General features: G+C 59.0%; 4 protein-coding genes across 9 annotated transcripts in view; 2 read left to right on the top strand and 2 right to left on the bottom strand.

Annotated features, from left to right (window-relative positions):
- The window catches only part of CSNK1G1 (casein kinase 1 gamma 1), a 94,052-nt gene extending 91,869 nt beyond the window's left edge, over positions 1 to 2,183 (top strand). Inside the window, exon 16 of the mRNA XM_080351409.1 lies at positions 1,290 to 2,183. Within this exon, the coding sequence (XP_080207535.1) occupies positions 1,290 to 1,344 (55 nt within the window). The 3' untranslated portion in view covers positions 1,345 to 2,183. The remainder of the gene's footprint in view (positions 1 to 1,289) is intronic.
- A 3,092-nt stretch (positions 2,184 to 5,275) lies between these two features.
- On the top strand, positions 5,276 to 7,371 carry PPIB (peptidylprolyl isomerase B; the record flags this gene model as incomplete). The annotated part of the gene is made up of 5 exons (XM_080351277.1): positions 5,276 to 5,431; positions 6,092 to 6,205; positions 6,312 to 6,405; positions 6,862 to 7,046; positions 7,151 to 7,371. The coding sequence occupies 5 exons, from the start codon at positions 5,276 to 5,278 to the stop codon at positions 7,271 to 7,273; spliced, it is 672 nt and encodes a 223-aa protein (XP_080207403.1). The 3' UTR covers positions 7,274 to 7,371.
- A 132-nt stretch (positions 7,372 to 7,503) lies between these two features.
- SNX22 (sorting nexin 22) lies at positions 7,504 to 11,089 on the bottom strand. Of its 2 annotated transcripts, none has more exons than XM_080351278.1 (6): positions 11,018 to 11,089; positions 9,048 to 9,131; positions 8,254 to 8,358; positions 8,091 to 8,185; positions 7,938 to 8,014; positions 7,504 to 7,844 (listed from the first exon to the last, which is right to left on the bottom strand). In XM_080351278.1, exons 1-6 carry the CDS (start codon positions 11,084 to 11,086, stop codon positions 7,741 to 7,743), a joined length of 534 nt encoding a protein of 177 aa, XP_080207404.1. In that variant the 5' UTR covers positions 11,087 to 11,089; the 3' UTR covers positions 7,504 to 7,740. The 2 variants fall into 2 exon arrangements, with proteins under 2 accessions (XP_080207404.1, XP_080207405.1); XM_080351279.1 differs by having other exon boundaries at positions 7,938 to 8,011.
- Positions 11,090 to 11,949: 860 nt separating this feature from the next.
- SNX1 (sorting nexin 1) lies at positions 11,950 to 23,501 on the bottom strand. 5 transcript variants are annotated; one of them, XM_080351255.1, is made up of 15 exons: positions 23,313 to 23,501; positions 20,452 to 20,554; positions 19,748 to 19,929; positions 18,809 to 18,875; positions 17,924 to 17,967; positions 17,084 to 17,225; positions 16,635 to 16,713; positions 16,219 to 16,294; positions 15,189 to 15,302; positions 14,964 to 15,078; positions 14,283 to 14,488; positions 13,049 to 13,192; positions 12,808 to 12,888; positions 12,515 to 12,586; positions 11,950 to 12,357 (listed from the first exon to the last, which is right to left on the bottom strand). In XM_080351255.1, exons 1-15 carry the CDS (start codon positions 23,457 to 23,459, stop codon positions 12,307 to 12,309), a joined length of 1,623 nt encoding a protein of 540 aa, XP_080207381.1. In that variant the 5' UTR covers positions 23,460 to 23,501; the 3' UTR covers positions 11,950 to 12,306. The 5 variants fall into 5 exon arrangements, with proteins under 5 accessions (XP_080207381.1, XP_080207382.1, XP_080207383.1 ...); XM_080351256.1 differs by having other exon boundaries at positions 14,964 to 15,057; XM_080351257.1 differs by having other exon boundaries at positions 19,748 to 19,884.
- Between the last annotated feature and the right edge of the window lie 635 nt (positions 23,502 to 24,136).

The following is a 24,136-nucleotide window of genomic DNA, read 5'->3' as shown; positions in this document are numbered from 1 at the left end:
GGTCCCACCAGGGCTGGGTGGGTAGTGACGGAGTCATCCCGCGTCACTCGAAGCCCGTGTTCCCGCTTTGTGTTTTCTCTCGGCTCATGGCCAAACTGGGCCTGTTTAGGGACCTAAAGACAAATGGTGGATGTTAAACTCCCCGCGCAGACCAGAGGAACGTGTGGGGGGAGGTGCCCCCCTCGCCGCGGCTCTTTGGGTTGGAGGGGCTTCGGTCTCCCCAGCGACCGCCTGTTCGGCTCACGGGGCGCTGGCGGTCACCCCAAAGCTCTTGCACCCCGCAGTAGGGCCCGTGCATGCGGGGACAAGCACTTTCTGGGGTGCGAGTGAGAACAAATCCGTTCCTCCGGCGCTGGGAGGACAGAAACGTAACGCCGACATTTCAGAGCCGCGAAGGACCCAGGGGAGAATAATATGGAGAACTTGTTAGGGTGGTTTGAATGCTTTTTATCTGGCTGTTGGTAAAAGATGCTCATAGGATAACAAGGGTCTTTGCATAGCCAGACCTGCTCTCGCTGCTGGGCCAGGCGCCCCTTCCACCAGCCTGAGAAAGCAGCCTCGGCATCCCGGAGAGGACACGTAGCTCAGGAGCAGAGCTCGCACAGAGCGCTGCGCAGAGCGTTCCGCACGCCCGGCTGAGGGTGCAAACTTGAGTAGGAAGCCGGCAGGACTAGGAAAGCTGGGCAGCCGGTTTCGGTGTGTCCCGCTTCACACGGTTCAGCCGCCACGGGCGTTTTTCTCCCCTCCTCAGCCCCACTCTCCATCCTTTGCTTCCCCTGCTCCCCGGGCGCTCTGATCCCCCTCGCATCGTATGGGGGGAGATGCAGGGGGGTTCCTGCATCCCGACACAGCGATTTAGCCGAGGCGCAAGCTCTGGTTATCGTGAAAGGTTCAGTAAGGAACCCCTGAGCCAAGATCTCTTTGGAACTTGTCATTTTAGCGAGCGGTGGTGAAAACCCGTGCGTGTCGCAGCCGGGCAGAGCAGCCAGGGCTCGCCGTCCCCGTCCGTTTCCTCCGGGCTTCGCACAGAGGGAGCCGAGCGGCTGGCTTCTCGTTTTCCTGCTTTCCCACATGGCTCCTGGTGTTCCTGCCCTGGTTGGGAGGGGACGCGGCGTCCCGCTGTCACCTTTGCTGGGCCACCGGTCCCAGCTGGGGGTGCCAACCAGCACCTGCCCACCGCGGGCGCCGAGGTGCTGCTGCATGCGGAGGGAAGGCCGGGGTGGTGGGGAGACCAACCGGGGTGCCAGGGACCTTCCCGGGGTTAACTCGCCTTGTCCTTTGTGCCCCAGGTGCTGCTGCTTCTTTAAGAGGAAACGGAAGAAGACGGCTCAGCGTCACAAGTGACCGGTGCCTCCCGGGCCTTGCGGGACCCACTGCCTGCAGCTCCTGCCCTGTCTCACTGGAAGGGGCTTCTCTTTAGGGGGGAGGAGGAGGCGTAGGAGGAAGAGAGAGAGAGAAAAAAAGAAAACAAACAAAAAAACACATAAAAAAAACCTAAAAAAAGTGACATTTTAAACCAAAAAGAGAAGAAAAACGTTCCAAAACAAACCACTCTGGGGTGGATCTGCTGAACGGTCTCCCTCGGTCACTCCAAGCCTGAAGCTCCTTGCGGGACCAGGACGGTGGCTGGCGGGGCGGACAGGCGGGGGCTGGCTGGCTGACCCCCGGCCCCGCGGCGCCGCCGGCCCCAGGACTGCGCTTCGCTCCCGCTCGCCTCCTCCCCTGCTCCCCGTCCTGCTCCCTCCCTCGTCCGCAAAGAAACCCCGTGGGCTCGCTGGGCTGCGCAGAGGGCAGGCGGCGGCGCGGGGAGAAGGGCCCGAGCGCCGCGGCGCTGGGACGGGTCCCCTCTCGGCTCCTCGGGAACGGTCCCACTGTCACGTGCAAGCTGTGAGAAATTTGCAATCTACTGTTCCACTTAGGGTTTATTTTTTTCTTGTCTTTCCCCGGCTCCCTTGGCACCTCCCTCCTCTGACGGTAACAGAGCAATGCGGATTGTTTTAAAGAAGCTGACGTCGTTGCACTTTTTTAATTACTTTTAGCATGTACAGATGTACGTTGTATCTGCGCGGCTCTGCCTGGTCCCGCGGTGCTGGCGCAGACAGACGTCCCGCTGGGAAGACGACGGGGCGCACAGAAGCGCCCTCCGAGCGGGGCTGGCGCCGGCCCGGCTCCGCGTGCCGAGGAAACCGTACTTGAATTTCCAGTCGCCCTTCCCAGCTGCCGCTGAATGTCCCCACCATGGTTTCCTACACCGTGCCTGACGCAGCCGGCCGGGAGACGCAAGGCAGGAGGGAGCAGTGTCAGCTTTGCTGAGCTGGAGGAGTTTGCGCTGGTTTAAGGGCTAGATCTGGATTAAGGTGACCGGGAGGCAGGCGTTTCTTGATGCGGGCAGCCTTCTCCAACCCCTCCGGTTGCGAACCTTCGTGAGCAGGAGCAAAGCTTCCCCGGCCGGGGAGAGGATCCTTCACTGCCTTAACACTGATTTCATCTCCGGATGGTCAGATAGGTTTGACTGGAATCGCCTTCACGTCCTTTCCGCGGGCGCGAGCCGCGGCACCGGGACGTCCGCCCGCCCCGCGGGAGAAGCCACGGTCCTCACACGCCGCTTCTGAGCCAAACTCGTAGTTAGCAAAGGGCTCGGGGCACTTTGCACGTGCGTAAAAACAGATACCTTGCATCCTGCTGCAGCGTTTGCAAAGGCGGAGGAGGCCGAGGCTGCCCGGGCACGCAGACGTGGCCGCGCTCTCGGGGTCCTGAGCAGCTTGTTGTGAACCAGTTCCTTGTGCTTTTGCTTTCCATGTGTGACACCCAACCAGGCTGAGACTGTTCACTTGAGGGGACTCAGGCCTGGCTCACCCTAAATTCCCCGGAGAGCATGAAGGGGGGAAGGCAGGGACTAGATCTCGGTATGTTTTATTTTCCGATGACGATCTGCGTAGCTTGGAGCTTGCGGAGCGGCGATGCCGGGAGGTTCGGATCCCCCGGCTGGGCAGGAGCAGCTTTAGGGGGCAGGAAATGCCCCCAGGCGGGCACATTCTGGGCTCGCTCTTGTGCTTCCTTGCGACAGGCGAGCGGGTGGCAAAGCCTCGTGTCCTTCCCGAGATCCCCGCAGGCCGTTCCCCCGTTCCCTCCATGCCTTATCCCGACGAGAGGCGCAAAGAGACACGTTTCCCCCCTCTCTCGTTCCGCTGTCCTCGAGCCGGGGTGGAATGGGACCGTGGCTGCGTTCGCCCGTCTCTTTCCAAACTCGGGTGTTTCTGGCGCGGGCGTTCCCCTCTCTGCTGTAGGAACCCGTGGTTTGGTGTCTTGGGAGGGGGGACAGGGGCTCCCCGGAGCAGCCCTGCCCGCCGCAGGGGCGCCGGCCCCGAGCCCTTTGTGTCGCTGCCCTCCCAAGCCCCACTAAGTGCCTGTCACCAGAACTCGATTCCTTCTGCATCTCCTGCCGTCGTTTGGTCCATTCCTCGCTGCCTCCGCCCGAGGAGCAGCTTGTAGTTGCAGCATATGTAAGTGTTTGCAGGGTGAGGGAGGGCGGGGGGGAAAGGGGCCATCTCAACAGTTTCTGTTCTTAAATTTCGTTTTGGTTTTTTTTCGTTTTGTTTTATTTTTTTTAAAGTGAATGTATTTGATTGTTTAGAAACTTTCCTGACCTTGTTTTTAAGTGGGTTGGTTTGAAAGCCCTCTCACGGCGACCCACTGCGGCTTCTCTCCGGAGATACGATGTTCTTTTAATCCTACGATGATGTGTTTGTAGGGGAGGACCGTCCCCCCGCGGCATGCTGGTAATGCTCACTTGTACCAAGCCCTCTTGCACTATAATCGTACGTTGGACTCTCCATAAAGGGCAACGATGTGGGGTTGGGGATTTTTATTTAAAAAATAAACACAAAACAAAACAAAAAAAAAATAATAAAGCGAGTTAAAAGCAAGTCCTGTGCTTGAGGGACCGTCCCCAGGGAGGAGACACGAGCCAGACTGAGCCAGCCACGCTGTGGTAGGACGCAGGGCATTAAACTCCTCTCCCGAAGTCCGTCAGCAGGCGGGAGGGCTGCGGGCCCCCGCGCTGCGCCCGCCAACGTCGCGATGCAGTCTTCTGAGGTATCAAGTGAGATGGTTATTATTATTATTATTATTATTTTGTTTTTCAATAAAACATTGCACTGCTGCATTGTTCTCCACGACCTGACGTATTTATTACCCCTTCCTCACGACGTCGCTTGTGTTTTCTTTCCCCGGGCTCCGTTGAGGGGACGATGCGCAGGATGGGGTGTCAAGGGACTTTCTCGACGCTTTGTGGCCATGGACGGTTCAGCCACCAAATCCTCTTGTGCCTCCACGTTCTTCGAGCATCCTGGTGAGCAGATATTGGTGATTTGACCTCCAGGATCCCGAGGTTTTCCAGTTGCAAACAGGCACTAAAGCCAAAAAGCATCTTCTAAATCGGCGTTGACTACCTCATCGCCTGCTCTTGGGATGCTTTTTCTCCTTCTGTTTCGCAGCCTTCAATGTAATATTTTTAGAGCGAACTTTCATTTCCCGTTCCCAAAAATTAAGTCTTGGGCCACTCGTGCTCCGAGAAGGAAGGAAAAGCTGGGCCCTTGTAAATGGGAAAACAATGCGGGTGATGAACAGAGCCAGCTCTGCTTGTGTTCAACCAACTCTGGTGTTTGTGAATAACTGTGCTTGGCCACACACGGGCACCTGCGACCCTGCGAATGGTTTTTGGTGCTGGGAATGCACAGAAATTGAAAATGGGGGGGTTTCACTCCTTTATCCTGCAGCCTGTCCCGCTGTTCCCTCCGGCCTCAGCTCCATCTTTGCAGCGGAGCTGCAAAGATGGAGCTGAGGCCGGAGGGAACAGCGGGAAATCTGCACCAAGGGCAAGGCCACGTCCTCCCTGTATTACTTTTTACGTTTAAAGTCCCCCGTGTACCCGGGGGACGCGGTTCTTTGTTTCCCCACGGAGGACTCGAACCTGCGACCTCCGCCCCTGCGGCCGCGCCCCCTCACAACCCGCCGGCCGCACCCCATTGGCCGACACCACCCCTCGGCCCCGCCCCTCAGCCTTCCGCCCCTTCTGATTGGACGCGCCGCGGCTTCCGAGCGAGGGGCAACGTGGCAGCCGCCCGGCAGCTCGCACAAGCGCCGCCCCCGCTCGGCCGGAAGGTTCCGCCTTCCCCCCCCTTCTCTGCGTTGGTCGCGGCCGGAGCGGGCGGGTGGGGAGCGCGGCGCGTACCACTGCGCGGCGGGGGCGGGGGGGCGCGGCGGGCGGGGCCGGATGCAGGCGGCGCGGCGGGCGCTGTGGCCGGGCTGCGAGCGGCGCAGGATGAAGGTGCTGGTGGCGGCGGCGGCGCTGGGCGCTGCGCTCCTGCTCCTGCTGCCCGCCGCATCGCGGGCCGACGAGCGCAAGAAGGGGCCCAAGGTCACCGCCAAGGTCGGGGGGGGGGGCCTAGGCGGGCCCGGGGGGGTGGGGCGGGGCGGGGGGGGCCCGGCAGGGATTAGGGGAGCGTGGGTGATGGGATGGGGGGTGGGACGAGGGAGGCCCGGTTGGGGTGAGGGGAGGGCTGGGATGGGATGGGATGAACATGGGGTGGGGGGAATGTGGGGTGAGGAGGCCTTGAATGGGGGGTCTGGGGTGGGAGGACCTGGGTGGGATGGGGGGACATGGGGTGGGGGGAATGCGGGATGACGGGGACCTGCGATGGGATGAGGGGGACCTGGATTGGGGGGAACATGGGGTGAGGGGGGCCTGGGTGGGATGGGGGGACATGGGGTGGAGGGAACGCGGGGTGACGGGGACCTGCGATGGGATGAGGGGGACCTGGATTGGGGGGAACATGGGGTGAGGGGGGCCTGGGTGGGATGGGGGGTCTGGGATGGGATGGGGGGACATGGGGTGAGGGGGCCCATCTGAGCCTGGGGGATGCCGGAGGTGAGGGGGCCTGGCTGAGGGTGGGGGTCGGGGTGCACGTGGGGCCAGTCCCGCTGAGCTGGGCCCAGGTTGGACTTGCTGAGCCAGACTTAAAGGGGTGGGCTGGCCCAGTGAGGTCAGGCCGGCTCTGCTGGTGCCCCCAACCCGCCTCTCCCCCACCAGGTGTTCTTCGACCTGCGGATTGGTGAGGAGGACGCAGGCCGCGTCGTCATCGGGCTCTTCGGCAAGACGGTGCCCAAGACGGTGGAGAACTTCATGGCCTTGGCCACTGGGGAGGTGAGGGGCCAGTGACCCCTGGGCTGCTCCTGCGCCCCGGGCAGAGATGTGGAGGGAGCTCCCGCCCGTCCCTTGACACACTTTGCTTTCTGATCCCCTCCCCCAGAAAGGATTCGGCTTCAAGGGCAGCAAGTTCCACCGTGTGATCAAGGACTTCATGATCCAGGGAGGAGACTTCACCCGCGGGGATGGCACTGGAGGTAACTGGTCCCGCACAGCCCAGGGATCCGGGTTCTGAACCTCCCAGCAACTGCCTGAAAGGAGCTTGGAGCCAGGGGGGTCGGGCTCTGCTCCCCAGGAACAAGCGCCAGGAGCAGAGGAAACGGCCTCAAGTTGCGCCAGGGGAGGCTGAGGTTGGATGTGGGAACAATTTCTTCCCCAAAGGGCTGTGGGGCATTGAACAGGCTGCCCAGGGCAGTGCTGGAGTCACCATCCCTGGAGAGTTGGACAGACGGACATGAGGTTCTCAGGACATGGGGCAGTGCTGGGGTGGGTTATGGTTGGACTTGAAGATCTTGAGGGTCTTGTCCAACCAAAACAATTCTAAGATTCTGTGATAATGGCGTTTGCGCTTGTAAGCTCTTCTCTGCCCTGCTCCTCGTGCCGCAGCCTCCAGCCGTGAGAGCAACACACCCCGTTTCTTCTCCGCCCCACAGGAAAGAGTATTTATGGGGAACGCTTCCCCGACGAGAACTTCAAGCTGAAGCACTATGGCCCGGGCTGGGTGAGCATGGCCAACGCCGGCAAGGACACCAACGGCTCCCAGTTCTTCATCACCACGGTGAAGACGCCGTGGCTGGACGGCAAGCACGTGGTGTTCGGCAAAGTGCTGGAGGGCATGGTGAGGGGACAGGGGTGCGCGGGCGCCATCCATTCCTGGGGAGAGCAGAAGCGGGTGGGTGGGCTGGGGTTGCTGTGTGACTCTCAGCCCTCTGCTCTGCCCAGGACGTGGTGAGGAAGGTGGAGAACACTAAGACCGACAGCCGGGACAAGCCGCTGAAGGACGTCACCATCGCCGACTGCGGGACCATCGAGGTGGAGAAGCCGTTCGCCATCGCCAAGGAGTAAACGCGCCCCCCGCCACCTCCCAGCCATCAGGACAGGGCGCCGGCTCCTCTGCCATCACTTTTGTAAGAAGCACACGCACCAATAAATGTGACCAATGTGTTTTTTAAGAGAGTCGCCTCTCTGCCGCTCTCGGAGCGGTTTGGACCCTTCAGCCGAACACGTCCCCCTTGGTGGCGGCTGCGATCCCACAGGTTGGCTTTGCAGGACGACAGCGCAGCCGTCTTTTGGTCATCAAGTCCAAGTGATTTATTACACAAAAGCCCAGACGCCAGGAGGGTTTTCCAGCACTGTTCGGGTTCCAAAGGCTCCGAATGCAGCCCCAAAATGTGGGCAGAAGGCAGAGCTCCTGCTCCCCAACAAAGGCACGGGGGAGGGGGTGGGTGAGAAACTGTGCCCGTTGGCTTCTCCCACCCCCAATTTGACTGCAGGGATCCTGCCCCCTGCCCGGTGCTCCCAGCACCAGCTGCTCAGGGTGGGCAGGAGGCTCGGGGTACAGCCGAACATGGGGGGCAGCCCCACGGCAGGTACAGGCCATGCAGCACCCCACTGAGCACCGTGTTGGGGAGCAGCTCTGAGGGGAAAGGAGGCAGCTGGAGCTTAGGAGAAAACACATTTTGGGGGCCAAAGGGTCTTTGGGGACCAGCACCCTGGTCCTGCTCCTTACCGGGGCTCAGGGGCCGCGCGTAGGGGTCGATGCGGAACCCGATGACGGGGCGCTGGGAGGGCAGGCGGCCGGCGCTGCTGTGGGAAAAGGGACATCAGCGCCCGGCAAAGGGTCCCGTGTCACCACTGCCCGTCCCCGGTGTCCCCAACTCACGGGGGGCTGCTGGCCTTGGGGTCCTGCTGGCAGCGCCGAACCTTCAGGAAATCCAGCACGTCCTGGGGCAGCTCCTCGTTGTGGTACAGGACACCCTGCCGTGTCGGGGGGTCAGCACCCCAATAGCAGAAAACCAGCCCCCAAAGCACCGCCAGGCGCTCACCCGCAGGTAAAGCTCCAGGCCCTGCCGGCGCTGCTCCAGCACCTTGGGCATCCAGTTGGGGACACGGCGCGGGGGGAAGTCGGGGACCTTGCAGGTCTTCTTGATCTGGGGAGAACGTGGAGGGATGTGATCGTAAAATAGGATCCTAGAACTGTTTAGGTTGGAAGAGACCCTCGGGACCATGGAGTCCAACCATAACCCACCCCAGCACTGCCCCATGTCCTGAGAACCTCATGTCCGTCTGTCCAGCCCTCCAGGGATGGCGACTCCAGCACTGCCCTGGGCAGCCTGTTCAATGCCCCACAGCCCTTTGGGAAGAAATTGTTCCCAGATCCAACCTCAACCTCCCCTGGCGCAACTTGAGGCCGTTTCCTCTGCTCCTGGCGCTTGTTCCTGGGGAGCAGAGCCCGACCCCCCTGGCTCCAAGCTCCTTTCAGGCAGTTCAGAGATCAGAAGGTCTCCCCTCAGCTCCTGTTCTCCAGCTGAACCCCCAGGTCCCTCAGCCGCTCCATCACATTGTGCTCCAGCCCCTCACCAGCTCCGTTCCCTTCTCTCCACTCGCTCCAGCACCTCAAGCCCTTTCTTGCACCCTCAGGTGATTTTGGTGCCCCGGCGCTGCTGTTTGTGCGCTGAGGTGATTCCCGCCACCCCTGGGGCCGCCATTTTGAGCCCCGAGCTGAGGAGCCCAGACCTGCCTCCAAGACAGCTGATTGGGCCTCGCTGTGCCCAGCACAGGGACAGTGCCGCACCACGGCTGAGGAGACGATGTCCCCTCCCTCTGTCCCCGGCCTCACCCGTTTGTGCAGCGCCTGGAACTCGCTGTAGCGCTTCGCCACCGTGTGCCGCCGGCCATTGCACAGAACCTCCACCCGGAACACCTGCGCCGAGGAGCCGCCACCGCCGTCCTCACCCTCCGCAGAGCCCAGCGCGGGGCCTCCACAGCGCCCACTCCCCGCCCCACACCTTCCCCGGGCACGTGGGGACCCTTGGGGACCCTTGGAGGGGAAGTAGGGACACCCCGGGCAGAGAGGGACCCTCTAACCATCCGTCCCAGACAAGGGACCACCCCCATTCTTCAAAAGTAGCAGGTTTGTGTCCCCATGCCCAGGGACCCCTGGGGACATGTGGGGACATCCAAGACTCAGCCATAGGGGTCACACACACCCCTGAGGAAATGGGGACACATACCTGACCATCGCCCCTGCTCCCCAACAGGGCAGAGGGGTCACCAGGGGACATAGAGGACCCTCCCCTGCCCAGGGACCCTGGGGACAAGCAGGGACATCCACCCACCAGGGCCAGAGGGACAAACCTCCCCCTCCCCAGCACCCCCCATGACAGGTGGGGACCCGTTGGGGACACTCAGGGACACCCACAGCCCTGTGTGGGGACAGATGGGACCAGGAGCAGCCAGAGGGTCCCCAGCAGGACCAGGACAGGGGACATGCCGTCACCAGGGGGGGACGTGAGGCCACCCCTCCCCACCCCATGGCAAACGGGGCCCCAGGGAGGGGACAGACCCTTCCCACACAACCCCTGGGTGGGGGGGGAACCCACGGCCACCCCGCAAGAGGGGACCCCCCCCACACCTTTCACGGCTAGAGGTTGTGTCCCCCCACCAGCAGGGACCCCAGGGGACAGTCAAGGCCACCAATCCCCTGTCCCCTGGGCCATGTGGGTCCCCTTCTCTTCTTTGCATGCAGAGGGTGCCCCCCCAGCAGAGTCCCAGGGCAGCTGGGGACCCCCCGGGCTGGGCAGAGCCCCCCAACCCCTGGGATGTGTGAGGACCCCCCGAGGACGCTTGGGGACATCCAAGCCCTGGGGCAGGGTGGACCTTCCCCCTCCCCGCCCTTAGGAACAGATGGGACCTCTGGGAGCCGGCGGGACACCCGGACAGGGAGGTGGGCAGAGCCCCCAACCCCACCACCCCCTCCCCAGGGCAGGGACCGTCACCCCCAGAGGAGACGGGGACACCCCGGGGTGCAGAAGCCAGGGGACACACAGGACCCTCCCCTGCCAGGGCCGGCAGGGACCCGCGGGACAGGGACACCCCCTCTGTGGAGGGCACAGGGGAGAGCCCTCAGCCCTGAGGCAGTGCGGACACCCGGGGACACTTGGGGACCTGCAATCTCCAGCCAGAGGGAGACACCCCCACTGCCCCCGGGCCATTGGAGGGGAAATGGGGACACCCCAGGGCAGAGAGAGACCCCCCCTAAGCAGGGGTGATGGGGGGACCCCCTGGCCAGGGACACCCGCCTCCCCCCTTCAAAAATAAGGGGTCTGTGTCCCCCAGGGAACCTTGGGGACAGGCAGGGACTCCCACCCCCCGCGGCAGGTGGGGACCCCGGGGACAGCTGGGGACATCCAAGCCCCGGGGCAGATGGAGACATGCACAGCGCCCCCCTCCCCGGGCAGGTGGGGAACCCGGGGGAAATTGGGGACTGTCAGTCCCCGGAGGCAGGTGGGGACACCCCGGGGCAGACAGGGTGACAAGGGGACACCCCCCTCCCTTCAAAGTTGATGGGTCTGTGTCCCCCGGGAACCCCTGGGGACAGGCGGGAACCACCACCCCCTGTGACACATGAGGACCCCCGGGGGACAACTGGGGATATCCAAGCCCGGCTCAGACATCCCCCACTCCGCCCAGGCAGTTGGGGACAGGCAGGGACCCCCATCCCCCGTGGCAGGTGGGACCCCCCGGGGACCCTTGGGGACAAGCAGTGACACCCCCCACACTCCAGAGTCCCCCCGCATCGCCCCTCACCGTGTGCGCCTTGTCGGGGCTGCGGGTCCCCCCCTGGGGCTCCGCCGCCGGGATGGACACGACGATCATCGCTGCGGGGGGGACACAGGGACGGGGGCGGCCCCGGGGCTTTGTCACCTCCCGCTGCGGGAGGCGGGGGGGGCTCAGCCCCACCCCCAGCCCTGCACACCCCAAAACCCAGCGGGGGCACCCCAAGGAAGGGACCTGCAGCCCCACATCCCGCACCCATCTGGGGGATCCCGGTCGCCAGGGATGGGGGAAAGGAAAGTGGGAAGTCAGCACAAGCTGCTTTTGCATGTTTGAAGGCAGAAGGGGTATCGGTTTTGATGAAACCCGTATCGGGGCTCCTGCAGGGGGGGATTTTCCTCCCAGGGCTATTTTAAACCCTAATTTGTCAAACTGAACCCAGAAAGGAGTAGAAAGGCGCAGGTCTGGTGGATAACGCACCCCTCATCCCCCCCTCAGGGATGCTCCTAATGGGTAAGGTCTGTTGCTTATAACCCCCAATTTATAATTTTAGAAATCTTTAAGGAAAGTGTAAGGAAATTTTGAGGAAATGTAGGAAACTTTAGGGGTTTATAATTTTAGGAAAACAGTTGAGCTGTTGCAGTTCTAGTCAAACTCCTGCTTGATGGGAACTTCGGGGTGTCAGAGCCATGAAATGCAGAGTGGCTGCTCCACAGTGAGGGGCGAACAGAGCATCCAAACCCCCAAAGGTTCCTCAGTGGCTCCTAAGGGGCAGATCAACCCCAAAACCCACTTAAAGTGGCCACGGGCCCGAAAGCTGAGCTCAGATCCTAAAAACAGCCACCCTGGGCTCGTGCTTAGAGGCACAAAGCCAGAGCTTAATCAGGAGCAGCGTCCAAGGTCACTCGTGTCCCCGCCACAACCGTTACACCCCCGCACAAACACCCACAGCCTGTTTGCCCTGATAGAAGTTTTATTACAGAATTTTAATGGCACTGCAGGAATAAGATAGTTATTAGAGCCCTAAAACCCAGCCTGAAAAATATACATTTTGACATCATATATCGTTAACCCCCTGCCGCAGGTCTGGTCGGAAAGCAGGAAACTAGTTTCTCTTCAGTAAGAAAATATATGTTGCTAAATGAAAAATATACAGTTAGAAGAGTTACTGGCTCGCAAAGCTGCTTGTTCTGGGGGGTTAAACCTCTACCAGCTCCAGAGTGTTTAACGAGGGTCTGTTCACGTGTAAAAGAGGAAGAGGTATAGTGTATAAAAAAAACCAAAAAAGGCAAAATTCAGGTGCGCTCGTTTGTTCGGTCCAATTAGGAAATGGCCTTGGCCTCGGGGAGGAACGCTTCCCAGTACTTCACCAGCTGCGGAGAGGAGAGGAGAGAGTCAGGAGGGCGCTTTGCCAGCACAGCAAAGCCCGGAGAGAGGCAATAAACATTTCGGGGGGGATGGAAGCACCTTTACAGCAGGAGCTGCTGAAATTCGGGGGGTAAAACCCATGAGGGCGCTGGAGCGACTCACCTGTTGCTGCGAGTTTAATAACGTCTCTAGGTATTTAGTGACGTGGTTTCTGAAGTCCTTGGATTTCTCTTTCTGCAAGGGACGGGTGCGGGAGTGAGCGCGAGGCTCAACAACGCACCAAAACCCTCCGGCTTTTCGGGGGGGAAGGGGAAACCACCAGGATTTTCCTGTTCCTCCTGGGGCCCCACGAGCAGCTGGAGATGCTGAGGATGCAGCTCAGCTCCGGACAGATTTGATGGCTCCGAGGCTCTTTGCCCCCCCACCGTTGTTTAACTTCCCTGCACAGAACGTACCTCAAACCGTATCACTTCCTTGCGGATAACGGCAGAAATGCGCTCAAAGTCCCTTTCGTACTGCGTCACACGAGACTCCCACTGTGGAGAGAGGAAGCGCGCTGGTTCCAGGGCCGGCCAAGCTCCCGCTCCCCTCGCCGCGCGGTTTTGCAGCCACAACCGGTTGCGTGAGAGGCGCTGCCGGCGCAAAGCCCGGCTTTTCTGAGCCTGAGCCGAGCGCCCAGCCGCTCCTGGTTCCTACCTCCGAGATCTCCTCCTTGGCCTGCTGCAGCTTGTCGGGTTTGTTGGCCCACAGCAGCCTGGCCTCCACCTCCCGCTTCTTCTGCAGCATGGTCTGGGCGTCCTGCCACCGCTGCCAGGTCTTCATGCGCTGGTCAAAGGCTCCCTGCAAGGAAGGGGCAGAGGTTGAGCTCTGCTCTGCCACCGCGCCAGCTCCTGGACCCATCTCGGTGCCATCAAAGCTGAGCCAGAACACAGACCTGTTCTCCTAGTGAAGGAGCCTGGTGCGACACCAGCTCCTGCTTCAGGAGCAGCTTTGGGGCCTCTCAGGTTGGGTAGAAGCTTTGGAAAAGCCCCAGTTACACGTGTAGCTCAGTGCAAGCCCAAGCAGGCCTGAGCGCACCCGGCAGCGTCCCAAAAGCAACGTCAACCTGTCCCCCAAGCTCCGCTGCCTTTTCCCAGCCCACGCTGGGTCTCCAGCAGGTGATTTTAAGGGGCCTACAAACCACCAGCCCAAGCAAGGAGACCCATCAGACTCCTGAAGGTGCCCAGCCAGGTTGCAGGGAAGTGCTAGAAGAGCAGAGAGCAGCGTCCCACGGCCTGGTTGAGACAGGGGAAGCCTGAGGGAACACTCAGGCTCCTCATCTCGAGAAGTCTCACCACCTCCAGCACTACTAGAGATCTTGGTCCCGCTCTCCAGCACCCACCACACCTCCCAGTACAGACCAGGGAGGCTCGTGCCTCCTCCCTACGCTGGGTCCTGGCCTCTGCGCCCTCCAGAAACAACCGCTTAGAGGCAGGAGAAGTTTGAGGCAGGAACCAGCCAGCCTGACAAAGCCCCAGCTTGCTTGGGACTGGTTTGTTTCAGGCTCCAGCAAGACCAGTGCACCGGGCGGGCTGCAGGGACTGGGAGGCTCAAGATCTTCCCCAGGAGGTGCTCGGCAGGTCTGTCTGCAACAGTCAGATCACAGGGACGTGCTCACAGACACTCCGGACGGGCTGGGGTCACCTATGAGGCGCAAACTCGCTCCATGTCCCCCTGGAGAACAGCAGCTCAGCCAGGCCTCGCCTACCCCGCTTCTCCAACCCAATCACGCCAACATGTGCACAACGGGACAGGCAGCAAGTTCATCCTCTGCCTGGAGAGCTCTGAGACACACCAGGCCCTGGGCTGGAATCTAGAAGATGAGCTGCCACATCTAAGCCTAAGCTCGGTGCTAGGACCAGCCTAAAGCTTGCCCCAAAGGAACGCTTACCCTTACAACCGAGAGCAGGCGGATGTAGTCTCCCAGGAGCTCGGCCAGGAGGAAGAAGTCGCTGTTCGCCTGTTCCTGGTGCAGCTGCTCGATCTTCTCCTCCACCTCGGCCAGCTGGGACAGCGCCCGGGACAGCGCCGTGTTGTCCTCCGAGCTGCCCAGCATGGCCAGGCTCTTGGCAAACTGGGCCGTATTCAACGCTAGCTCTAGCGAACAGAAGAGAAGAGTCAACCCATGGGCAGGTTAAGCCCCAGCCTAGAGCTGAGCCCAAGGAGCTGGTTTTTCTGGAGCCCCCAGCTAGAAGAGCCAGTGCCGCCTTGGGCAGAGGAAGGAGAAGGGAAGGAGGGACAGAGCTGGGCAGAAATCAGCCAAAACGTGCAGAGGAAGAAAAAACCCCATCCCATCTCCCTGCCAGAGGACAGCCTGGAATTAGTTAGATCAGCTCAGGTTTGCTACGGCCGCTTCGACACTGGGTCACTCCACCAGTCATCCTGAGCTTGGAGGGCTGGACAGAAGAGGTGGAATTATCATTTTACTTCTGCCTCCCATGATGAAGAGACCAAGAGTCCTTTAGATTAAAGAATCACTGTCAGATCTTCTCCAAGTGTCTCCTGGGACAGCTGGTGACCTCCAGCCAGGCTCAATCGGTCCGGGTCAAGCTACAGAGCGTGCGGTACCAACCTTTCCTGTGGGTCACCAGCGCTTCGACGACGGCGTGCAGCTTCCGCAGCCGCTGGTCCTCGCACTCCACCTCCTGCAGCTTCTCCTCGAACCACTGCAACAGGCAAAGCCCGGGCTGATCCCCACAGACGGGGATTCCCTTGCGTTTCACGCCCAAAGCTTGAGCTGGGGAGAGCAAAGAGCTCCAGAGCGAGGATGAGAGCCCAGGGGTGCCCAAATACTCACGATGTCCGATTCATTCATCTTGATGGTCATTTTACTGACAGCGTCTGTGGCTTTGTTGAACATCTTCAGTATTCCCGCTCCACTCAGGGTCTGCGTGCCCACCGCCCTTGGTAGCTAAAATGAAATAGAAAAGCTTGTTTTGCCAGGAGATAAGAGCAGCTCGGAGAGCAGCACCCACACAGCATCATTCTCCTGCATGGGTCTCTTAACAGCAGGTTTTCTGCTCATGGTTTTGGAAAAGGATTAGCCAGACACCGCCTGACCAGAACAATATTTCAACTAGCAGGACTGGAGTGGTTTTCAAACCAGTGAGGAGTTCCTAAACCCTACACCGTGCCTGTGGTCCACCCGCTCTGCTTGGCCATGGTCACACAGATCTGTAAAAACCGGCCACAGGACTCGAACCCCCGACCCGAGGGCGGCCCGAGCTGCCACAGGTCATGTCAAGGCGCTTTGGAGCTTCTCTCCAAAAACCAGCAGCTGCCGGGGCACACTGGAGAGACCCATGATTTGATGCTGGGAGACACTCAACGCCAGCCACAACGATTTTGCAGACAGAGCTGCACCTGCTCAGCAGCAGAGCGAGGTGTTTCCGTGACGCCAGAGCCCTCCAGCGCAGCGCTAGTGCTGGAATCACCCAGGTTAAACTCTCCCCAAGGCTCAGTATCTTTAAGCCTCTGACTTCTCCATGTCAAGTGAGGAATTGGGCACAGTCACGCTCTGCTGGGAGGCGCAGGGACCACATCAGGTCTCCCTGAACACCTGAGCATCAGGCCACACCAGCACAGGACCCAACTCACCTCCAAACAGCGAGCTGCGCTCTCGTCATGGATTTCAGACAACACAGCGAGGCAGAGCTTGTTACGAACACGCAGTGCTCAGACAAGCGCTGACACACACAAGAGAGCCCTGTTCTCGTCATCGCTGCGGTTCTGCCGCTTCTCGCTGAGCTTTCAAGCATCACACCTCCTTAACTGCTCGTGTACCGTTCCCTCCCGCGCTCCCCGCTATGTTGTTTCACGCTACTGACCTCCTCCTTTTCCAAGAACTCCCTGACGTCCGGGTCCTGCAGCATGGTGGGATGGCTGACCACTCTCCGTAGGTACCTGCGGACAGAACGCGCCCAGAGTGACTCGGGTTGCAGCAAACCCGGCTCCAAGTCATCTCTGAAATGGCAGTTCTGATCTGCGCTGTTACTAAACATCCCTATTTCTGGGCTCCCGACACAGCTCAGTTCCCTCCCTGCCGCGTCAGTGGAGTTTGGTGATTTGGAGCAAACACCAGCGGGGGCTTTTGAAGCAGGAGACAGTTTAACAGAGTCAAAGTGACTCTTTGCAGCTGCAAGGCTTTGGCAGCCCCCAGGTTGGGTGCAAACCTCGAAGCAGACGGCTTTTCCGCCCTGCCCTGTCCAGTTCAGGCCCGAGGGGAAGCTGTCGGGCTCCGTACCTCTCCAGAGCAGCCCGTCGTTTTTCCAGGAACTCAGCAGAGGAGGAATCTTCTTTCCCGACTTTCACTTTGGTCATTCCTGGCACAGAAGGAAGATGCGATTACTGAGCAGCAACAGCTGCTTGGAAATGTAAAAATCTGCTTATAGCAAACACACCGAGCAGAAGTTGGCACACAGAAAAGCGGCACAGCAACGCCAGGCGAGGCTGGAAGAGCTGCAGGCGAACAGCGATTCAGCAACAGCACAGAGGACGAGGTTTGACTCTACATCAAGCAGATGCAGAAGCATCTGCAAACTCCAAGTATGGAACCAAAGCTTTGTCTGTGCCACAGGACCCAGATTAACCTCCACGCCTGCTCTGCAGCTTCCTCTGCAGCTTGGAGACCTTTGTGCACAAAACTTGCCATGAGAAGGAGCCATTCTGGTGCTCCGCACCTCCGCCACTCACCTATGAGACTCTTCTCGGGCGGCGGAGGAACGATGAACCCGTTTTGGGCGTGCTTCTCCGACAGCTTCTCATAGAGACCCAGAAAGTCGCTGAACCTCCTTTTCACCGAAAACTGCTTGTTCCTGAACATGGGCATGCTTGTCTGGGGGAAGAGAAGAGACTCAGGTCACCTGCTGTCACTTCTGGAGATGAAGCGGGACAGTTTGAGCTTCATGTGATAGGAGGAATGAACAGAACGAGCTTCGGGCTCTGTTTTCAGCAACTGACCTGCTAACGGTTCTCTTCGGACTGAGCAGCAGCACTAATGCCACTGAAGAGCAGAGCAGCTGTTGGTAAACCCTGCGCATCTCCCCTAATCCCACCATCCCTGCCCCCCACAGGAACAGGGACCATGGCCAGGTCTGATTTTATCACCTTAAGGGCCATTTCTTGTGATTAGCTCAGATCCTGACATTAAACCAGCTAAGGCAGCAGCTCTTCAGGAAAAGCTGAGCTCGGTTCAGCTTAATCCGACGCAAAAATCGGCACAGAACCATCAGTACCAGCCGCGGTGTGTGGGGATGTCCCTAACAGATGTCACCCCTGCTGCTCACTTTGTGATCAGCCGGAACTGAAAAGAAGTAACCGGCTGACAAAAACCAGGCAGCCTCCTTTCAAACAGGTTCAAAACCTATTTCTCAGCTCACCCTTTGATCTGTAGGAGAGGATTATAACTCCTAAATCTAAATAAGGCGTTCAGACCTCCTGTCTGTTTAGGTTTGGCCAAGAAAGGACAGGCCGGCTGCCTTCAAGAGTGGAAACTAACAACACCCCATCTCAAAAGCGATGAGTTAGACATACCTGTGTGGACACTTTGTAGGCTACATACGCATTCATGCCATCCCCTGCAGAAAAGAGAAACGAGGCGTTAGTGTCACGAGATCAGCATGTTCCGCTGTCACTTGAACGCAAAGCGCGGGGCTCCTGCATCTTCTGGCCTCCGATCTTCAACCTGACGGAGCCCCAAATCTTCACACCAAACTGCGGGGAATCCTGGACTATTCAGAGGATGCAACCCTGCCTGCGCGTGGTTGGATTCCAAAATACCCCAGGCAGTTTTTCTCCATTACCACAGAAATCCCCTTGATGGGCAAATGAAGAGCTCACCTGGTAGTTCAACCGAAGGGCATCTGCAAAAGTCTGATGCCAGCTGATATAGTTGTAATTTACAAGCCATCGCACCTCCCAGCTCCAGAAATCGGAGCAAGAAGGAGCTGCCACAAGTGAGGCTGCTCCACCAGCTGGGGTCAGACGTTACTTTGGGTTCTCTGCACCCACAGAGCTCAACAAGTTCCTCTGACCCCCACTTTCAACAGAGAGAAAACCTCTCGCTTCTCAGTTTGAAGCCAGAGCTGCTTCCCTGGCAAGGAAGGTGCCAGAGCACCGAATAATACACTTAATTTTAGGTTAAAGCAGTTTTGCCTCCCCCTTTCCAGCCGCACACGAGACAGCGCCGCCTGGAGGTCAAGGAAAATCGGTCACCACCAAGTTCTGCGACCGCAAGCATCACGTTTGGCCTTCCAGAACCTGCTGCTGCCTCGCTGCTGTGCAGCCCAGGCGTTTTGCTCAGTGTTTCTTCTAGATGCTGGGAGAAGTTATTCCGGGATCACGTTTGTGCTCGCAGAGGCAGCTCCAAGGCCGGTGCCGCGGCACCTGGAGGCGGCACCTGCGGAGGTGGTAACTCACCAACTTTCTCCGGGTCGCTCACTCCTACGGTCAGCTCAAATTTATCCTCTTGTTCTTCTTCTTCCAGCTGTTGGGAGGAAGCACGTGAGGACAGTAAGTTCGAACCAAATCACTCCAAACCATAAGATCCCACATGTTACGGTGAGGTTGTGACACTGCCAAGGTGTTTCTGGCATTTCAGTCTGGCCAAGGCCGTTCTATAAAGCCCTGGAGCTTCTCCCTTGCGTCCAGGCTACACATTCCAACGATCCCAAACCGGATTTGTCTTTACAACAGCGTGATCTGCACAGAGTGATGTACAAACTAGCAGAACTCCGCAGAGTCCAGCCTCAGCTTTGCCCTTTTGGGCTCTTTGACGTGATTTCAGTTCTCATCCGAAACAGCGTCAGATCCTGAACCTCTGCAGACAGTAAGTTGTGCAGCGGAAGCACGTGGGGATGGAGAGCCAGGGTAGCAACCGACAGACCCACTATGAACTTGTCTCCAAAACAATCTCTTCTACAGGAAAAAATCCAGATTTAGGCCAAGTACCACCTGATTAACTGGGCTTGGCAACGGGGCTACAAGTTCTGCTTAAAGACCCTGTGCTCTTGTGTCTTTTGTCTTGTCTCTTGTGTCTTTTAAAAACCACACACAGGAGCAGCCACTCCATTTGCTATCTGCAGCAACACAGCTCTGAGCCCCAGGACCCCTCACCATTTCAGTTTTGGAAGGAATCTGCGCCACCACACAAGCAAAAATACCGTCAGGCTGACCTGAACCCCATTGCAGCCCTATCAGGCCCCGACTGACAGTTTCAGATACAAGCCAGGACCATCCAATATGGCAATTACATTAATTGCATCATTACAATGCGTGTTTACAAGTCAGTGAACAGGTTCCTGCCAATTCCAGCCCCAAACCAGCAGGACGAGTTGGAAAGCTGGGAGCGATTCTCACCTCCTCGCAGCTCTTTGCAGCGTTTCTAGAGGAAGAACTTGCAGCTACTTCTATCGAGGGGGCAGGATTGGATGTTTTGGCTGTTTCCTTCTTCTGGTTGTTCTGTGTGTTGTCCAGAGTCAACTCGACGGTGGCGTCTGTCAAGAGAAGTTTGCAAGGGTCAGCTTCTCCGCTTTGGGGTTCTGGGAAGGTAATTTCAATATTGTCCAGCAGGTTCATGGGATCTAGGCGCTAACAATAGTATTAAATACAAAACATTAAAAATCCATAAGGATCTGCCAAGCGTGTCCCTCCGGAAGGGTTGGGGAGGTCTGACCCTCCTTGTTTTCTGTGGCTGAGGGGTGTTATGTTCCCTGTTCCGGGGGAAGGGCCACGTTTTAACCAGAGATGCAGAAGGAGAAGTTAGAGAACGAAAGACTTCAACTCTAGGAAGACACCATCACCACAACAAAACTAAAGCAAACTCCATTTTCAAGCTTCTTCAGCTTCGAACAGCAAATCCCGCCACATAATTATGTGAGAGACCTGGAGGAGGCTGCTCCGACCTTCCCGAAAACACCGCCAGGCCTCAGTGCTTCCAGCGGATGGGAACAGGAGCCTGAGATAAGGACCTGCGATAGCTCAGAATAAGCAGGACGCGCAGGTCGTGGGTCTAAAACAGATCAGGCTTAGAGTTCAGAAAGCCCCAGCAGATACAGACTCACCTGCAAATAAATCTTGATCATCTTGCTCCACGCGAACCCCGTTCTCTTTGGAGGTGCTGCTCACGGGGAGAAGAGGTTCCCTTTTCGGTGCCGTGAGCTTGCTCTGCCAGAAAAATAAAAGCACGTGAACAAGGGGTTATTTACACCAAGGAACAAAGGGATCGTTTTCCCCGCCGCTGCTCCCCACTTACGGCTCGGCCAGGACAAGCCAGCCCCAAACCTCAGGATTTACGCAGCTCAGGAGCCGTCCCTTGTTTTGTAGGCAGATGAGCGAGTACAAGTTATTCCAAGTGAGACTCGGACAGCGAGCGCTGCTCTTTCACATCAGAGAACAGAGCAGGTCTTTGACGGCCAGTAAATGGAGCATTATTAGCCCAACCAACAGGCTCCTCAGCGCTTTCTTCAGCAAGGAAACATCTCCAGCTCCCATTGCTCCCCAAGGAGAGAAGTGCTGCTGCGGCAGCTCCTCTCTGAGGTGGCCCCAATCTTTGGGGACATAAAACACCAGCACCATATGACGGCGAGTTCTCCCATATTTTAGGAGCTCTTCAAGCTGGTAAAGAAACCCCAGACAAGGTAAAGCAGGATCTTGTTTTCCAGCTTTCAAACACACAAAAAGAGCTATCTGCGTTCTCAGTTTGCTTTAAATCTCATTTTGCAGGCTGTGGAAGTACCACACCCTGTTCATGCTTCTCCATCTGCCGCTCCAGCAGAGTCACGGCCCCTTTTCGAGCGGCCCGTGACACAATGTGTGCGGGGAGAAGCTCTTGGGGCTCCTCAGCACAAGCTCCATGCCTCCCACAGGGAACCAGAGCCAGCACTCCGGAGCGCCTCAGAGAGAGCTGTGAACACGCAGGGACACAACTTTCCTCAACAGAGCGATGAGCTCCAGCTCTGGGTGTGTTTGTGTCTTACCCAAACGCTTCTTCACCAGCTACCGTATGACAGCCAAGCGCCATCAAGTCCCCGACCTGCCTCACCAACCCGGCTCCACAGACAGTGTTTTGCTAACGCTCAAGGGCAGACAGACAAGCAAAGCCACCGGCACAGAGAAAGGCCAAGTATTAGTTGTGACACTTGCTTCAACAACACCAAACACCTGATAAGCTTCTTTAGCTCAGTAGACTCCAGTTCTGGCCAGGAGCTGCTTTATTTGCGTGAAAGCCAGCGGGCGTGGGCACTCGTGTGTTTTGCTTGGCTGCCTCTACCACAAAACAAGAAGCCACCTGGTACATCTTCCACAAAGAAAGCAGCTGAGAAGTTCTCAAGCATCACCGTGCCCCGATGCCGGCCAGAGGCTGCAGCACCTTCCTCTCGCCAGGCCAGGACCCCACTCATTTTCAAAACACACGACTCTGCCGCTCCCCTACACCTGGATCAATACAAGAGTTCCATCCTCATGAGCTCACGCAGGGCAGAATCCACACACATCTCCCCGCATCTGCCTTGTTCCCTGTTGCGAAGCCACCGGCAGAAGAGTGGGAGCTCCACCAGGAGCAGGACAGGGACAGCCCCAGGAGAAGCTTGGCCAGGCCGGCTCCACTCCCAGGTTCGCGTGTTCGTGGCTGTGGCCTCTTGCAAAAACATCATGGCTGGGACGCTGCAGACAAGAGAAGGTTCCTGGAGAACTGACCAGCTCCTCTGCCCAGGAGCAGGCTGGGGAAAGCCCAGGGGAGCTGGGCAGAGGCCATGGGGCCAGGGGACGGTGTGACCGGCCTCAGATCGCAGAGCTTGGGAAATAATCCCCAGGGCTTGTTGCGTTCAAGCACCCAGCCTGCCGGAGCAGCCCAGAACCAGCAACTCACACCATCAAAAACAAGAAAAGCTGCTGAAACCTTTCACCACTCACACCTCCACCTTCAGCAGACGATTCACGCAGCAACACACGGACATGGTTTGCTGAACAAGCACCACCAAACCGTCCTGGACCCTCCTGCAGCTGGTTGTGCCAGTACAAGGCAAAGGAGGTCACCAAGGTGTTGGGGACCTCACCATGAGCAACGGACACCAGATGCCTCCTGTCACCTCATCCCCGCCACACAGTGGGGTTCACCCCCCAAGTGCACATCGAAGGCAGCTACACCAGACACCAAGGGGACAAGAGCTGATGCTGGAGGAAGACAAGGCTTTTCCCTGTGAAGCCTCACAGAACCCCAGAATGTGAGGGGTTGGAAGGGCCCTGGAAAGCTCATCCAGTGCAATCCCCCCATGGAGCAGGAACACCCAGATGAGGTTACACAGGAAGGTGTCCAGGCGAGTTGGAATGTCTGCACAGAAGGAGACTCCACAACCCCCTGGGCAGCCTGGGCCAGGCTCTGACACCCTCACCAGGAACAAGTTGCTTCTCAGATTTCAGTGGAACCTCCGGTGTTCCAGTTTGTACCCACAAGCAAAGACACTGAGCTGTGACCACCCACAGATCTCAGACCAGCAAGGCGCTCTGCTCAGGGGTCACTGTGACCCTGATTTGGGGGGTATCGAACACCTGAGCCACACAACATCTTGGATTCTGTGAGAACTGGTGAGTTATAACCCCGGAAAACTGAAGCCAGCCCGGGACCAGCCGTTCCGCAGCCGCAGAGCCGCCTGCTCCCCGACCTCGGGCACCCCCTTGTCCCCCCTCCACAGCCACCCAGGGCGGGAGGAGAAGCTGCGCTCCCCGCAGGAACGAAAGTCCAGCGACACTGACTCCCCCTTTGATTTTGGGGCCGTTTCCCCCTGTTTTAAGCAAGCCCGGAGGACACCACGCCGCTGCCTGCAGGCACCGCAGAGCCGGGTCTGTCCCAGGCCCCGCCGGGCCCAGCCCCGCAGCTGCTCCCCGGGCCGGGCCTACCCCCGGGGCACCCCCCGCCCGCACTCACGGTGCCGGTGAAGATGTCCTCGCCCTCCGTGTCACTGTCAGCCCCCCCGAGCGCGTCGCCGTCGCCGCCGTGGGGGTCGGGGAAGGGCGGGGGTCGGCGCTCGGCGGGGGAGGGGGAGCGGGAGCCGCAGGCGCCGCCCGACGCCATGTCCGCGCTGCCGCCGCTTCCGCCTGCGACAGCCGCGCCGGAAACCGCCGCCGCCGCCTTAAGCCGCCGGGGCGGGGCCGGGGGAGCGGACGGCGTTGCGATTGGGCGGTGCCTTCAACCGTCCCGCCCCCTCCCGGTAGGAGCGCCAATGAAGGAGGACGTTCTCCTCCGCTGGCAGGCGTCGCTCCGTCCCCATGGAAACGGTCACGAGGCTGGCGAGGGGCGGGAAGCGGGGAGAGGCCGGAGGGATGTACCATTGCAGCGGCAGAGGGGGGGCTGTACTCCCTCTGAGGGGACAGAGGGGCCTGAGGGCGGGTGTCACCCACGGGCTGTCACCCTGTGTCCCCTCAGCACCCTGGCTGGGATGGCCATGGTGCCTCAATGCCCAACCGGGACGGCCGTGGTCCCCTCAACAACCCAATTGAGACAGCTATGGTCCCCTTGACACCCCAGTCAACATGGCCGTGGTCCCTTCAACAACCCAACGAAGATGTCCATGGACCCCTCAATGTCCCAACCAAGGTGGCCACGGTCCCCTCAGTGAAGTCCTGCACAGATCTTTCCTTTCCCCTTGGGACAAGCTCTGACCTCACCCCATCCGACTGAGCCCGACAGATGTAGACAGTGCTCGAAAAAGCTGGAGAGAGCCCAGCAGAGACCGACAGTGCCCAACAAAG

Source organism: Nesoenas mayeri (assembly GCF_963082525.1).
Source record: "Nesoenas mayeri genome assembly, chromosome: 11".
Taxonomy (NCBI): Eukaryota; Metazoa; Chordata; class Aves; order Columbiformes; family Columbidae; genus Nesoenas; species Nesoenas mayeri.
The sequence above is the reverse complement of the archived record's forward strand: the minus strand, read 5'-3'. Positions and strand labels throughout refer to the sequence as shown.

Bases quoted from the DNA above. Each gene is read 5' to 3' on its own strand.
- SNX1 (XM_080351255.1), bottom strand. From the start codon at position 23,459: ATGGCGTCGGGCGGCGCCTGCGGCTCCCGCTCCCCCTCCCCCGCCGAG. The intron at 15,079-15,188 runs GTGAGTATTTGG...TGTGGGGATCAG, and splicing joins AGATGAATGAATCGGACATC to CCCGGGCTTTGCCTGTTGCA. The intron at 13,193-14,282 runs GTAAGCGTTCCT...CCTTCCTTGCAG, and splicing joins GCCTGCTCTCGGTTGTAAGG to GGAGCCTTTGACCAGCGCAT.
- SNX22 (XM_080351278.1), bottom strand. From the start codon at position 11,086: ATGATCGTCGTGTCCATCCCGGCGGCGGAGCCCCAGGGGGGGACCCGC. The intron at 9,132-11,017 runs GTGAGGGGCGAT...TCCTCGGCGCAG, and splicing joins GCCCCGACAAGGCGCACACG to GTGTTCCGGGTGGAGGTTCT. The intron at 7,845-7,937 runs GTAAGGAGCAGG...CTTTCCCCTCAG, and splicing joins CGCGCGGCCCCTGAGCCCCG to AGCTGCTCCCCAACACGGTG.